At 45.4% G+C, this 16394-nt stretch overlaps 1 protein-coding gene across 1 annotated transcript in view; it reads right to left on the bottom strand.

Moving 5' to 3' along the window:
• HIRA (histone cell cycle regulator) overlaps positions 1–16394 on the bottom strand; it is a 63966-nt gene that overhangs the window by 14938 nt on the left and 32634 nt on the right. The window contains exons 14-20 of the mRNA XM_070762863.1: positions 15795–15880; positions 12443–12637; positions 11562–11732; positions 8703–8895; positions 4002–4103; positions 2456–2604; positions 110–271 (exon numbers count right to left, since the gene is read on the bottom strand). Coding sequence (XP_070618964.1) covers positions 110–271; positions 2456–2604; positions 4002–4103; positions 8703–8895; positions 11562–11732; positions 12443–12637; positions 15795–15880 — 1058 coding nt within the window. The remainder of the gene's footprint in view (positions 1–109; positions 272–2455; positions 2605–4001; positions 4104–8702; positions 8896–11561; positions 11733–12442; positions 12638–15794; positions 15881–16394) is intronic.

The following is a 16394-nucleotide window of genomic DNA, read 5'->3' as shown; positions in this document are numbered from 1 at the left end:
GAAAACATTGGGGGGGGAGGGGTGTCATTCAAGTTCCACGTGTCGCGTCCTTGCACAGAAGGACGTGGAAATGTCATCTAGGGGAGAGAGAGAGAAATCCAGTGCTTACCAGACAGAGAGGGTTGCAGCCGTTGTGAGAGCCATGATGTAAAACCCTGTACAGTGCAATGTGGAGATGGGGAAATGGAGAACGATGGGAGGGAGGAGGCGACGGCCACATGCCGAAAACACGGACAGCGTCCGCTTTTCACAGGCCACGCTAACTACTTCACTGGAGGGGAAAGCACAAGAGAAAGACATTTTGGTACTTTGGACTAGTGGCGAAGGCATCCGGCTAGAAAGAAGGAGGCGTGAGTGAGTTCCAGTTCCACCTTAGGCCTAAAAGCCAGCTGAAGGACTTTTACCTGGAGATTAGATTAGAAGAAGACACAAAAGAGGCTGTACTTCCTGAGGATGCTCAGGAAGATAAATTGATCTCAGCATCTGCTGTTGTCCTACTATCGCAGCACCATTGAGAGTGTCTTGACATACGGCATACTAGCTTGGTATGGGAGCAGCTCTGTAGCAAACAAAAAAGCTCTACAGAGAATTGTTAAAACTGCCCAGAACATCATTGGGCTCCAACTACCCGCCTGGATGACATCTTCACATCTCGCTGTTCTAGGAAGGTGCATCGGACCACAATATCTCCGGGACCGCCTTCTGCCGCACGAATCCCAGCGACCGGTTAGGTCCCACAGAGTTGGCCTTCTCCGGGTCCCGTCGACTAAACAATGTCATTCGGCGGGACCCAGAAGAAGAGCCTTCTCTGTGGCGGCCCCGACCCTCTGGAACCAGCTCCCCACAGATATCAGAGTTGCCCCCACCCTCCTTGCCTTTCGCAAGCTCCGTAAAACCCACCTCTGTCGTCAGGCATGGGGGAATTGAAATTTTTTCCCTTCCCCCTAGGCTTATAGAATTTATACATGGTATGCTTGTTTGTATGATTGGTCTCTTAAATTGGGGTTTTTTAGATTACTTTTTAATATTAGATTTGTTACATTGTTTTCTTTATTGTTGTTAGCCGCCCCGAGTCTTCGGAGAGGGGCGGCATACAAATCTAATAAATAAAATAAATAAATAAAATAAATACCATTCTCAAAGACTCTTCTCATCCTGCCTGCAATCTTTTTGAACTGTTGCCTTCTGGCAGAAGATACAGAACAACTAGAACTCGGACCACACGTTTCCTGAATAGGTTTTTATCCCAGAGCTATACTCGCACTTAACAAGGAACTAAAGGGTCACCATCAGTGAACTGTTGGACAATATTACTCGGTTTGTCATGTAGATGGTTGAGTGGTTTAGGGTGGGGAATTTGTAGTGGGTGGGACATTTTTATTCTATTTTTTAATTCTATTTTTAAATTTACCTATTCTAATTTTATGTACGGGGGCCTGGTCTCTGGGTGTCACACGACTTTCGTTGCCAATGACAATTCGTTGTTTTGACAATGAGAATAAATTTATTATTATTATTGATTAGATTTTAGATTTATTAGATTTGTATGCTGCCCCTCTCCGAAGATGTTGAGTTCTAGTCCCGCCTTAGCCATAAAAATCTGCTGGGAAAATTTTGGCCAATCATTAGGAGACTGAGAGCTCTAATCCCGCCTTAAGGCATGAAAGCTTGATGGGTGACTTTGCACCAATCACCAGGAGACTGGGTGTTCTAGTCCAACCTTATCCATGAAAGTTAGCTGGGGACCTTTTGGCCAATCATTAGGAGACTGGGAGTTCTAATCCCGCCTTAAGGCATGAAAGCTGGCGAGGGGTCCTTGGGCCAGTCCCTCTGTCTCCAGCCCAGCCCGCCTTATGGGGTTGTTGTGGGGAAAATAGAAGGAAGGAGGAGTATTAGGTATGTTCACCATTTTAAGCTTTTTGTAAAAAAATAATAAAGATGGGATTTTTTTAAAAAATCTAAAAAAAAAAGAGGCACATTTCTTAACCTTTCCAGCAAAGCCGATTAGCGTACAAAACAATAACAAAGCCAAAATAAAAATCAACATCAAGGTGAGCCAGGCATATAAACAAATACTATCAGCTTCAAAAGAACCCAGGATAGAAAAATATTAAATATTAAAAATATTAAATTTTAAATAATAAAAATGCTATGCCGCCCCTCTCCGAGTCTGCAGAGAGGGGCGGCATACAAATCCAAAAAATAAATAAACAAACAAACAAACAAATAAATAAATAAATAAACAAACAAATAAACAAACAAACAAACAAACAAACAAACAAATAAATTCTATCTGGGTTGGTCATTCAGGGAGTTTCTACCCAGTAGAGAGGTATCACATTGGGAAACGTCACTTTTTAATGTGATGCACAAAGTTTTGAAACTGGGCACCCGAGCGTTCTCTGTTTACCGTGCACCTCCTCAGCCCCCCCCCCCCCCCCAGAGCTAAGCTTACCAGCTTCCCGCCGCAGAGAGAATTCGGCTGGTGAGCACCGTTTCCCACTCTTTCCCTTCTCGGTTGCACTTCAGTCGGCTAAGTTTGGCTCCTCCCACGGTTGTGATCTCGTTTTCCACTTCAATATACATGGAGGGATCGGAGCTCACCTGCAAGAGAGATTCCTTTTGAACCCTGAGCAGTCCTAGCTCAAGCGAGCGGAGAAACCTGGAGGTTTGTGAAGAAGGTTTGTGATATGGTGTATAGTTAAAAGGACAGGTGCTAGCTTAACCCCCTCTGATAAGATAGGTTGATAGGAGAGAGAGAGACAGAAATAGAGATAGATAAGCTGAAATAGTATACATAGATAAGATAGGTAGGAGAGAAACTGAAATATGTATGGATAGATAGATAGATAGATAGATAGATAGATAGATAGATAGATAGATAGATAGATGAGAAACTGAAATGTATGTATGTATGTATGCATGGATGGATGGATGGATGGGTAGATAGATAGATGATAGGTAGATGGGTAGACGGGTAGATAGATAGATAGATAGATAGATAGATAGATAGATAGATAGATAGATAGATGAGAAACTGAAATGTATGTATGTATGTATGTATGTATGTATGTATGTATGTATGTATGTATGATAGGTAGATGGGTAGATAGATAGATAGATAGATAGATAGATAGATAGATAGATAGATAGATAGATAGATAGATAGATAGATAGATGGATGATGGGTAGACAGGTGGACGGGTAGATAGATAGATAGATAGATAGATAGATAGATAGATAGATAGATGAGAAACTGAAATGTATGTATTTATGTAGATAGATGGATGATAGGTAGACAGGTGGATAGGTAGGTAGGTAGGTAGGTAGATAGATAGATAGAAGAGAAACTGAAATGTATGTATGTATGTATGTATGTATGTATGTATTGTATGTATGTATAGATAGATAGATAGATAGATAGATAGATAGATAGATAGATAGATAGATAGATAGATGGATGATGGGTAGACAGGTGGACGGGTAGATAGATAGATAGATAGATAGATAGATAGATAGATAGATAGATAGATAGATGATAGGTAGATGGGTAGACGGGTAGATAGAATAGATAGATAGATAGATAGATAGATAGATAGATAGATAGATAGATAGATAGATAGATAGATGATAGGTAGATGGGTAGACGGGTAGATAGATAGAATAGATAGATAGATAGATAGATAGATAGATAGATAGATAGATAGATAGATAGAAGAGAAACTGAAAGAGAGAGAGAGAGATACAAGATAGACAGACAGACTGCCTAAAATAGATCTGTCTATCTATTTATGACAGAGAAACAGACAGAAAAATTCTTGGAGGAGTGGGAAGGTATCATTAAAAGAGAAACAGAAAAGTAATGTATGCAATTGAGGCAAACAGGAAAACTTCAGTTCTCAGTAAGCTTCATCAACATTTCCACATTTGATTCCACGCTAGACAGACAGAAAAATGGCAGGGTAAAAACAATCTCCTAATATATACCATCCACCTCTTACCTGCAATGCGAACGATTTCTGCAGGACTGGGGTCGGCAGTTTAAGTGCTAACGGTGTACTGTGGCAAGCACCATCCTTCTCGGTTGCTAATATAGCCGGAGACTGGGAGACAAGACAAAACAAACGTTAAGATTCTGAGCAGAGAGAGGTTACAAGCGGTGTGCCACAAGGGTCTGTTCTGGGTCCTATTCTTTTTAATATGTTTGTGAGTGACATAGGGGAAGGTTTGGTAGGGAAGGTTTGCCTATTTGCCGATGACTCTAAAGTGTGCAATAGGGTTGATATTCCTGGAGGCGTTTGTAATATGGTAAATGATTTAGCTTTACTAGATAAATGGTCAAAGCAATGGAAACTGCAGTTTAATGTTTCCAAATGTAAAATAATGCACTTGGGGAAAAGGAATCCTCAATCTGAGTATTGCATTGGCAGTTCTGTGTTAGCAAAAACTTCGGAAGAGAAGGATTTAGGGGTAGTGATTTCTGACAGTCTCAAAATGGGTGAGCAGTGTGGTCAGGCAGTAGGAAAAGCAAGTAGGATGCTTGGCTGCATAGCTAGAGGTATAACAAGCAGGAAGAGGGAGATTATGATCCCGCTATATAGAGCGCTGGTGAGACCACATTTGGAATAATACTGTGTTCAGTTCTGGAGACCTCACCTACAAAAAGATATTGACAAAATTGAATGGGTCCAAAGACAGGCTACGAGAATAGTGGAAGGTCTTAAGCATAAAACGTATCAGGAAAGACTTCATGAACTCAATCTGTATAGTCTGGAGGACAGAAGGAAAAGGGGGGACATGATCGAAACATTTAAATATGTTAAAGGGTTAAATAAGGTCCAGGAGGGAAGTGTTTTTAATAGGAAAGTGAACACAAGAACAAGGGGACACAATCTGAAGTTAGTTGGAGGAAAGATCAAAAGCAACATGAGAAAATATTATTTCACTAAAAGAGTAGTAGATCCTTGGAACAAACTTCCAGCAGAGGTGGTTGGTAAATCCACAGTAACTGAATTTAAACATGCCTGGGATAAACATATATCCATCCTAAGATAAAATACAGGAAATAGTATAAGGGCAGACTAGATGGACCATGAGGTCAATCTTCTATGTTTCTAAGATGCCCCTCTCAACTTCACACCCGCACAATTTCTATCCACTGATTAGATTTTGCGATCTGGATGGTCTTCAGAAACAATCCTGCAGGGTGAGAATCTCAGCTAATTTTGAAGCAGGGCAATTGGACCGAAGCGTGAGCACGTTTGGTGGGAAAAAAATCTTGGGAGACATATTTGCACAATGAAATGTGAACCAGAAGTGTGAAGCGGCAGGCAAGAAAGCCAATGCAATCCTAAGTTGCATTAATAGGGATTCAATCAAGGTCAAGTGAGGTACAGTACTAATATCTGTTCTGTTGGGCTCTCTGGTAGACTCCTCCCAAAAATTCACAGGTACAAATTTCAGACACACACACAAACACATTTGAAAATTCAAAACAATGTTCTTTATAATGAAAATTCACTGAAACCAAGCCCACTTTTGGTATAGCAAAGAGCACTCGTCTCCAAACAAACTGGTAATTTGTACAAGTCCCTTATCAGTTCTGTGATACTTAGCTTGCAGCTGTGAGGCAATTCACAGTCCTTTTTTCACAAAGTGAAACACACTTTGCTCTGGTTTAGTTTCAAAGCGGGGAAAAATCAGCACACAAAAGGTCAAAGTCAGCAAGGCAGTCACGAAACACAAGGGTCAGATAATCCTCCACAATGGCCAAACCCACAGGCTGCTATTTATAGCAGCCTCACTAATGACCACAGTCCCACCCAACCACAGGTGGCCTCATTTTCTTTGATAATAATCTCTCAGTTATTGTTGCCTATGCATCGCTCTCCACATGCGTGGCTGTATCATTAACTCTTGTTCTGAATCCAAGGAGGAGCTAGATAATTGATCTCCTTCTGAGCTGTCTGCCCCACTCTCCTCCTCCCTGTCACTCATGTCTTCTTGGTCAGAGGAGCCTTCATCAGCAGATTCCACCGGGAGCAAAACAGGCCTGCAGCATGTGGATGTCTCCCCCACATCCACAGTCCTTGGGGCAGGAGCTGGGCCAGAGCTAACCACAACGATATCACTTAGTCAGACCACACCTAGAGTACTGCACCCAGTTTCGATCACATCATTATGAAAAAGATGTTGAGACTCTAGAAAGTGTCCTGCCGGGCTCTCTGATAGGAGCCTCCCAAAAATTCAAGGGTACAAATTTCAGACACACACACGTTTGGAAATTCAAAACAATGTTCTTTATCACAAAAGTCGAAATAAACTAAGCACTCTTTTTGTATAGCACTCTTCCCAAAACAACCGGGTAGTCTGTACAATTTCCCTTAAGCAGTCATTAAGTACTTAGCCAGCAGCTGTGAAGAAACTTCACACCCCTTCTTCTTCCAACAAAGTGAGACACACACACACACACACACGTTGCTCTGCTTTGTTTTCCATGGCGTGAAAAAGCAACAAAGTCCAGCAACACAAGATTCCTGACGAACTCCGATCAGATATTCTTCCACAGCGGCCAAACCCACATGCTGCTATTTATAGCAGCAGCCCTAATTACTGGAGCCCCACCCAAACACAGGTGGCCTCCCTTATTTCCTGTAATATGTTCTTATTTGGTCTCTTCTACGCATAATTCTGCACTTGCGTGGGTCCAAAACGTCATCATTTGAATCAACAGAAGATAAGGGAGATTGACTGCCTGGGCTGTGTGCCAAGCCCTCCTCTGCCGAGTCACACCCACCTTCTTCTTCTTCGTCCGAGGAAACTGAACTCTGAACTGATTCTGTCGGCAATAACACAGGCCTGTGACATGTTGAATTTTCCCCTGCATCCACCTCCCCATTCCCTAGGGCAGGAGCTGGGACAGAGCCAACCACAACAGAAAGAGTGCAGAGAAGACCAACCAGGATGACGAGGGGACTGGAGGCTAAAATATATGAATAGTTGCAGGAACTGGGCATGGCTAGTTTACTGAAAAGAAGGACCAGGGGAGATATGATAGCAGTCTTCTAATATATGAGGGGTTGCCATAGAGAGGAGGGAGTCAAGCTATTTTGCAAGGTCAAACAAGGAATAACGGATGGAAACTGATAAAAAAACAAAGCCAAATACATCCTCCCAGAGCCTCTGTCTTAGCCAAAAATATGCTGGCCAGCACACACATGTACGTTGGAGCTAAGCTAGGGCAATGGCTCATATGCCAGCAGATATGGCTCCATGTGCCACCTGTGCCATCATTGCTCTAGGGGGTTTGCTGACCACTCCCAGAAGGTATAAAAGCAAAGGATCTTGGGAAATTCTGGGTGGAGTTTCAACGTCGATTTCATGGACGCTGTATTAGAGTTTGGGTTCTAGAAAATGCCTCCCTAAAGACCTGCATTCTGCTTTGCAAAAGTCCTTTGCTAGACACTGCATGTCTGTTAGAAATTGGTGAGCTATGATTCATTCCCTGTCTTATCTTGCTGGAATGCAATTAGGCCCGAAGCTGGTGCCTTTTCCCGGAAGCTTATCAGATAACTTCGCAGCAGAGAAATATATTCCCTGAACCTTTAAGAACTGCTTTCTGCCTGTAAATGCTGCTTTTTCAAGTAAAGAGTGTAATTCAAAACATTAAATCGTGGATTTTAGCCATTTGTTTAAATCTGAAAAGCCTAGGATAGAACACTTTGGGCGCGCATGCTATAGGGGGGGCGTCCTCCTCGATCCACAGCTTACATTAGAGAAACATCTTTCAGCTGTGGCGAGGGGGGCGTTTGCCCAGGTTCGCCTGGTGCGCCAATTGCGGCCCTATTTGGACCGGGAGTGATTGCTCACAGTCACTCATGCCCTCATCACCTCGACTACTGTAACGCTCTCTACATGGGGCTACCTTTGAAAAGTGTTCGGAAACTTCAGATCGTGCAGAATGCAGCTGCGAGAGCAATCATGGGCTTCTCTAAATATGACCCATGTCACACCAACACTCCGCAGTCTGCATTGGTTGCCGATCAGTTTCCGGTCACAATTCAAAGTGTTGGTCATCACCTTTAAAGCCCTTCATGGCACCGGACCAGAATATCTCCGGGACCGCCTTCTGCCGCACGAATCCCAGCGACCGGTTCGGTCCCACAGAGTGGGTCTTCTCCAGGTCCCGTTGACTAAACAATGTCGTCTGGCGGGACCCAGGGGAAGAGCCTTCTCTGTGGCGGCTCCGACCCTCTGGAACCAGCTCCCCCCTGAGATTAGGATTGCCCCCACCCTCCTTGCCTTTCGCAAACTCCTCTGCCGTCAGGCATGGGGGAACTGAAACATCTCCCCCTTGCCCATGTTGTTTTGGCGTTAGATTGATTGTGTGCTTGTTTTTTAATATTCTGGGGTTGTTTTTTATGAATTTTTTAGCTTAACATTGTAATTGGATTGGTGGGTATTTGATTTGTTACTATGTATTGTTTTTACTTTGTTGTGAGCCGCCCCGAGTTTGCGGAGAGGGGCGGCATATAAATCCAATAAATCTAATCTAATCTAATCTAATCTATAGTTTCGTCATCGCGGCACTGTGCCATAAACCACTGCAGCTCGATTTAAGAAGACAAGAATCTGGTTTCTAAAATGGGGGAAGGATCTGTGGTTGTGTATCGAAGGGGGACGGCTACTGTGTTTTGGGTTACCTGAACGGTTAAAGTGACAGGCATCAGTCGGGAATCTTTCCGAGGCCTTCCTTTCTTCTTCTTTTCGACGTCTAGGTCCAGCTTCCGCTTGGAGAGCGACGAGGGTTTGATGGCAAGCTTTTCTTCACTATCGCTGCTACTTTCTAAGAGATCCCTGGGCTTGCTTTCCCGAACAGAATTCTGCTCCTTCAGCCTGTAGAAAAAAGAAGGAAGGAAGGGGTGGAGTGGGGACCACAGTGCGATCCAGATGTTAAGGAACCAGGCTAGAAAATAAAAGACTCTAAATTCTAGAAGCCCCCCCACTTAATGAAGAAAGCTGGCTCGGTTTTGTGACTTTGGGCCACTTGCTTCTCAGCTGACAGAGCTGTGCTGGAGAAAATAGGAGGAAGCAGGTAAGTCTACGAGACCGCCTTCTGCCACACAAATCCCAGCGACCGGTTAGGTCCCACAGAGTTGGTCTTCTCCGGGTCCCGTTGACTAAACAATGCCGTCTGGCGGGACCCAGGGGAAGAGCCTTCTCTCTGACGGCCCCGACCCTCTGGAATCAGCTCCCCCCCGGAGACTAGGACTGCCCCCACCCTCCTTGCCTTTTGTAAACTCCTCAAAACCCATCTCTGTCGTCAAGCTTGGGGGAACTGAGACACTTTCCCCTTGCCTATGTAGTTTCTGTGCACAATATGACTGTATGTATGCTTTTATTTACTGGGGTTTCTCTTTTAGATTTTTTATATGCATAATTACTATTTTAGATTCTAATAATTAGATTTGTCACTATGTATTGTTTTTATCACTATTGTGAGCCACCCCGAGTCTACGGAGAGAGGGGCGGCATACAAATCTAATAAATAATAATAATAATAATAATAATAATAATAATAATAATAATAATAATAATAAGTCTGCAGCCTTCAGTTATTTCTAAAAATTACAAAGGTGAGATACAAATAAGTACTGTATTTTGCGGTATTATAAGACGCCCCGGTGTATAAGACGCACCAAGATTTCAAAGAGGTAAGTAAGAAAATAGGTTATTGTCCTCTCCGGCTCTCAGGAGCACTTTGCAAGTCTCCCAAACCTTCTGCATGGCCCGTTTTTTTTTTTGCAAAAACGAGTCAGTTTTGAGCCAATTTTCACCAAAAAAACGGGGCACGTGAAGATTTTGGGAGGCCTGCAGTGCTCCTGGGGGCTGGGGGAAGACCCATTTTTTAATGAAACGGGGGCGTTTTTGCCTGCCTCCAGTCCCCAGGAGCACTCTGCAGGCTTCCCAAACCTTCTGCATGCTCCATTCCTGCAAAAAATTGGCCCATTTTTACAATAATTGGATGTGGGGGCAGGGTTTCAGGAAGCCAAAAATGGCTGCATTCAATGTATAAGACGCATCGACATTTCCACCCTCTTTTAGGGGGGAAAGGTCCATGTTATACTCCCCAAAATATGGTAAATAAGTGAATAAATACCTTATTTTTCAGAGTATAAGACACACCTTAGTTTTTGGGGAGGAAAACGAGGGGAGGGATTCTGCCTACCAGGCATTCATCTGGCTAGTATCCTCATCACATTAGTTCGCTGGTTTTGAGCGCACACGGATGGTTGGGGATTAAAAAAACAGCTTCTAAAGCACAGCAGATTGTTGGAGGGAGCAAAACTGAGAAAAGCAGGCAAAGTGCAGACGATCGCTTCACTCGCTAGCACTTCACTAGGGCCAGAAAAAAAAAGCTTCGAAAAAGCTGCATTTGGGTTAAAAGATGCACCCACATTTTCAGCCTCTTTTGGGAGGAAGGGGAAGTGGGTCTTATACTTTGAAATATACTTAGTGTTCCAGTTCTAGATTGTAAATATTGAAATATATAGTGGTACCTCGTCTTACGGACGCCTCTTCTAACGAACTTTTCAAGATACGAACCCGGTGTTTAAGATTTTTTTGCCTCTTCTTCCGAACTATTTTCACCTTACGAACCCAAGCAGCTGCTGCTGGGATGAAGGGGTTTCTTTCCCCCCCCTTTTTTGAAGAAAGAAAAGGGAGGGGCTGCTTGGAGTAGAAAACATTTTGCAGAGAACAAGGTGCTTGCAAAGGAACTGAAAGGGTGTCTTTTTAAGAAAGAAAAGGGAGGAGGGAGGGGCAGCTTGGGGGAGGAAAATTTTTGCAGAGAACAAGGTGCTTGCAAAGGAACTGAAAGGGTGTCTTTTTAAGAAAGAAAAGGGAGGAGGGAGGGGCAGCTTGGGGGAGGAAAATTTTTGCAGAGAACAACGTGCTTGCAAAGGAACTGAAACGGTGTCTTTTTAAGAAAGAAAAGGGAGGAGGGAGGGGCAGCTTGGGGGAGGAAAAATTTTGCAGAGAACAACCTGCTTGCAAAGGAACTGAAAGGGTGTCTTTTGAAGAAAGGAAAGGGAGGGGCGCCCCCCTTGCCTTTCTTCCTTCCCACTCACCCTTTAGCCTAGCCTTGCTTCTTCCACCCGCCCCCTTTAGCTGCTCCTCCCTGCCCTCTGTTCGCCTCCCTTCTAAAGTTTGGGATTTTCCTGAAGGATTTGCAGGCATTATTTGCTTTTACATTGATTCCTATGGGAAACATTGTTTCATCTTACGAACCTTTCACCTTACGAACCTCCTCCTGGACCCAATTAAGTTCGTATGATGAGATACCACTGTACTTAGATTGTAAATATTGAAATATACTTAGGGTTCCAATTCTAGATTGTAAATATTTGGCTGACCGCTAGATGGCGCCAAAGAACGAGAGTCTCTGGCTCTCTTTGCTGCCCCTAAAGGAGAACTCTTTGTACTGCAACTCTCAGAAAAAATAGAGATTAGCTGGGTGCTTTCCCCGGGTCCATGGTTGTTTCCCCAGTTCGGCATCTCACCTGTCCAAGGTAACCTGATTGGTGTGAGAGATGGGGGAACTCCCTGAGGTGGCTTTGGATCGCTCCGTAAACCGAGAATCGAAAGCCTTCATGGGCTCAATCTTAGAAGAGGTGGGCAGTCCCGAGGAGGCAGAGGCTGGGAGAGGAGATGGAGTCGAGGTAGTGTTCACACTGGGAAGAGAGAAAGCAAAAAAAAGTATTTTTGAAGCTCTCCACCTATCCGGCAGGCGTCCACACTCTGCTCACAATTGGCAAGAAATAAAACCATGAACCGCTACGGTTTCTACCCCCTACCCCGTTGAATTTAGGGGCAAGGGCCTTCCAATTTCTAAAGCAGCACTTCTCAACTGTTAACAGCTTGAAGACGCACGGACGTCAATTCCAGGAAATCTCCACCCAGAATTCTGGGAGTTGAAGTCCACACGTCTTTAAGCTTGAGCCAAGCTTGAGAAACGCTGCTCTGAAGTAGCCAGGCCTTGGACCAATCCAGATCAGACCAGTGGATGGGCTCGCTTCACATCTGTTATAATTAAACATTGGGGGGACGTCTGATGAGAGCGGCACCAGGCAAGCCCTTCAGAAACATAGCCTGACCTAACCATGGAATTTCCATTTTGTATATCTAGGTATCTAGTAGCAAGCGAAGCAAAACGGGAGAACTTGCTGCGGCCAACTCGCTACTGCCTACTCCCCGTGGCCCTTTTAGCCATGGCCAATTCGCCACAGGACAGCTCGCTGTGGAACCGTTCGACGTCGTAATTTAAAATAATTTAAAGAATATATATTCCTCTTCGCTAAGCCAACCCACGCTGCACTGAACGCGGGGTCCTCCGTTTCCCCCACCCATTTCGTAAGGAGAAGGCCTTTCGTTCGATGCTCACCCATCCTTGTTGGCTACGTCTTCCGCCGTTTTAGCGGCCGCTGCCATGGGCTCTAAGGCAGGCTTAACGGCGCCCAAGGAGTTGGCCGCGTTGTAATCTAACGCTATGAGCTGATTGGTCGGGGAAGCGGACATCATGGACCCAGCTAAAGACCCCGAGAGTGGGATGCTGTTAAAGAGGGCTGTCGAAAAATCCCTGTGGGAAAAAGAAAGGCGGTCAGGGGTAAATCGGGCCGTATTATCCCTGCCGGACCATCGTCTCCTTTTAATTCCTTTGGGGGTTGGAGTCTGGGCAACTGAATGGAGCTAGCAAGATTGTTATTTTAATCGCCAGATGCCAAGGAGGAGTTTTTGTTCAGCAGATATATTCTTATCATGAGGAGAGAAAGATCTGCCTCTACCTGGGATCGAACTCAGAAAGCCTCCTAATTCTGAGGTGAGAGCTCTACCTTCAGGCCACCACACCACTCATTATCCTCGCCGGACACGATCGGGACAAATTCTATATAACAGTGATGGCGGACCTTTTTTCCCTCAGGTGCCAAAAATACATGCGGACACATTATCGCTCCTACACGAGTGCCGGAGGCCTTGTGGAGGCCAAAAAGAGCCTGTTTCCCCCAACAAAATATCTCCAAAACCGCCTTCTGCCGCACGAATCCCAGCGTTTTCCGGAATCCGCCTTCTCCGGGTCCCGTCAACTAAACAATGTCGGTTGGCGGGCCCCAGGGGAAGAGCCTTCTCTGTGGCGGCCCCGACTCTCTGGAACCAACTCCCCACAGAGATTAGAACTGCCCCTACTCTCCCTGCCTTTCGTAAACTCCTTAAAACCCACCTTTGTCGTCAGGCATGGGGGAACTGAATCACCTCCCCCGGGCATGTACAATTTATGCATGGTATGTTTGTGTGTATGTTTGCTTAGTAAATGGGTTTTTTTAAATATTTTAAATTATATTTAGATTTGTCATGAATTGTTGTATCCTACTGTGAGTCGCCCCGAGTCTGCGGAGAGGGGCGGCATACAAATCTAAATAATAAATAAATAATAAATAATAAACTTCTGATGGGCCTGGTAGGCCCGTTTTTCACCCTCCCCAGGCTCCAGAGGCTTCCCTGGAGCCTGGGGAGGGCAAAACCGCCCTCCCTCATCCCCCTGGAGGCCCTCCGGAAGCTGAAAACGCCCTCCCAGAGCCTCCGTGCGAGCCGAAAATCAGCTAGTTGGTGCACACAAGCTTGATGGAGCTGAGCCAGGGCAACGGCTCGCGTGCCGGCAGATATGGCTCCGTGTGCCACCTGTGGCACCCGTGCCATAGGTCGGCCATCACTGCTATATAATTTAAACAGAACCGTGGTCTACAACTCACAAGCGATTGTTCAAATTTATGACAGAAAACATGTGACTTATGAGCCGTCCTCACGCTAACAACAGTCGCAGCGTCCTCGGGTCACATGATCAAGACTGAAATATTTGGAAACCAACAGGCATTTATGACAGTGGTGGGCTCCCGGGAGTGATGTGATGGCCACAGGTGACCTTCCCAACTGGCTTATGACGAGCGAAATCTGCGGGGAAAGCCGGATCCACAACCCTGGATAGTTCGGTGAACGAGAGTGGCAGATTTACTCAACAGAAGGACGGTTCATTTAGTGCAGAGATGGCGAACCTATGGCATGGGTGCTACAGTTGGCACGCGGAGCCATATCTGCTGGCACGTGAGCTGTTGCCCCAGCTCAGTTCGAACGCACATATGGGTTCCAGCCAATTGATTTTTGGCTTGCACAGAGGCTCTGAGAGGGCATTATCTCCGGGACCGCCTTCTGCCGCACGAACCCCAGCGACCGGTTAGGTCCCACAGAGTTGGCCTTCTCTGGGTCCCGTCAACTAAGCAATGTCGTTTGGCGGGACCCAGGAGAAGAGCCTTCTCTGTAGCGGCCCCGACCCTCTGGAACCAGCTCCCCCCAGATATCAGAGTTGGGCACCCTCCTTGCCTTTCGCAAGCTCCTTAAAACTCACCTCTGTCGTCAGGCATGGGGGAATTGAAATTTCCCTTCCCCCTAGGCTTATAGAATTTATACATGGTATGCTTGTATGTATGAGTGGTTCTTTAAATTGGGGTTTTTAAGATTGTTTTTAATATTAGATTTGTTTACATTGTCTTTTTATTGTTGTTAGCCGCCCCGAGAGTCTTTGGAGAGGGGCGGCATACAAATCTAATAAATAAATAAATGAATTAATTAATTTTTGGCTTCCCGAGAGCCTCCAGGGAAATGGGGGAGGGCCTTTTTACTCTCCAGGGAAGCCTTTTGGAGCCTGGGGAGGGCGAAACACGAGCCTACTGGGCCCACCAAAAGTTGGGAAACATGCCATTACTGACGTCCGGAGGGCATTCAAGGGACAGGGGAAGCTGTTTTCGCCCTCCCCAGGCATTGAATTATGGGCGTGGGCACTTGCGCATGAGTAATAGCACACACACAAGCATGTTATTTCGGCACCCGAGGAAAAAAAGGTTCGCCATCCCTGATTTAGTGATTTGCAGCAGCCTGCCTGACGACAGTGGGGAAAAGACTGCACAGTTGGGCACAATTCACTGGATTGTGAATTCACCGGAACTGTGAATTCACTGGAACTGTGAATTCACTGGATTGAATCGCTTAGCAACAGAACCTACGGTGGTCCCATAAGCCATAAACTTGAGGACTGTTTCCATGGGTTGAAATCTGTGATTTTTTTTTTTTTAAAAAGAGGTGTGATTATTTGGATAGATCTGGTTCACTCTTTGTTGTCCTAGTTCAGTGATGGTGAACATTTTTTCCCTCGGGTGCCGAAACAGCTGCCCATAATTTAATGCCTGGGGAGGTGGAAACAGCTCCCTCCCGCCCCAGAGGCCTTCTGGAGGCTGGAAACAGCCTGTTTCCCAACTTCTGATGGGCCCAGCGGGCTCATGTTTCACTCTCCCCCGGTTCCAAAGGCTTCCCTGTAGAGTAAAAATGCCATCCCCCCCCAGAGGCTCTCTGGATGCCAAAACCGCCCCCCTAGAGTCTCTGCGCGAGCCAAAAATCAGCTGGCCGGCACATACATTTAAATTGGAGCTGAGCTAGGGCAACCGCTCACGTGCCAGCAGATATGGCTCTCCGTGCCACCTGTGGCACCCGGGCCATAGGTTCGCCATCACTGGCCTAGTGGAATGGGGAGGAGGGAGGTCATTTTTAAAGTGGTTTGGTCTGGCCTGCTTCATCCTTAGGTTAAGAGAAGGGGAGGGAGGGCTTTGCAAGGCAGAGATATTTTGTCCACCACTATCTTGGAACGACGTTTCAAAACAAAATGAAAGTCCGAAATGTTTTGAAAACAGTACCCTGTGTCCAACTGGGCTATGCAGAGCGGTGTGATCCTCCGTCGACCGTCGGCCGTCCTGGTCTCAACTTGTTTCTTTAATAGGTTCTGCCAAGAAGAAATAGGTTTTTTAGGATTTGGGATATTTTTGTAGCCATAACAAAATTTGTCCAAGATCCAGGGCCTCCCAGTATCGCTTGTTCAGGTTGGCGGCCATATGAATGGGAGAGATAAAGAAATGTTAGATACATAGATCAGAAGATCTTTCTGTTGATATGAAAGCTCTCGTTTTCCTTTCAGCTGCTGTGGGGTTTTTTTTGTGTGTGTGTTTTTTACTCTCAAGGACATGTTCAAAGGCAGTTAATCAAGAAAATTTACTTTTAAGGGCAGTTTTGCTTCACTTGCTTACAATGGGCCACCTCAAACTTGCATTTCCTAGATACAAGGAGGGAGGGAGGGAGGGAGGGAGGGAGGGAGGGAGGGAAGGAAGGAAGGAAGGAAAGAGTACCTGTAAAGAGAAGAAAGAAAGGGAGATAGGGATTGGAAAGAAGGAAAGAACAAAGGAAGGAAGGAAGGAAAGAGTACCAGTAAAGAGAAGAAAGAAAGGGAGATAGGGATTGGA

Source organism: Erythrolamprus reginae, chromosome 10 (genome assembly GCF_031021105.1).
Source record: "Erythrolamprus reginae isolate rEryReg1 chromosome 10, rEryReg1.hap1, whole genome shotgun sequence".
Taxonomy (NCBI): domain Eukaryota; kingdom Metazoa; phylum Chordata; class Lepidosauria; order Squamata; family Dipsadidae; genus Erythrolamprus; species Erythrolamprus reginae.
The sequence above is the reverse complement of the archived record's forward strand: the minus strand, read 5'-3'. Positions and strand labels throughout refer to the sequence as shown.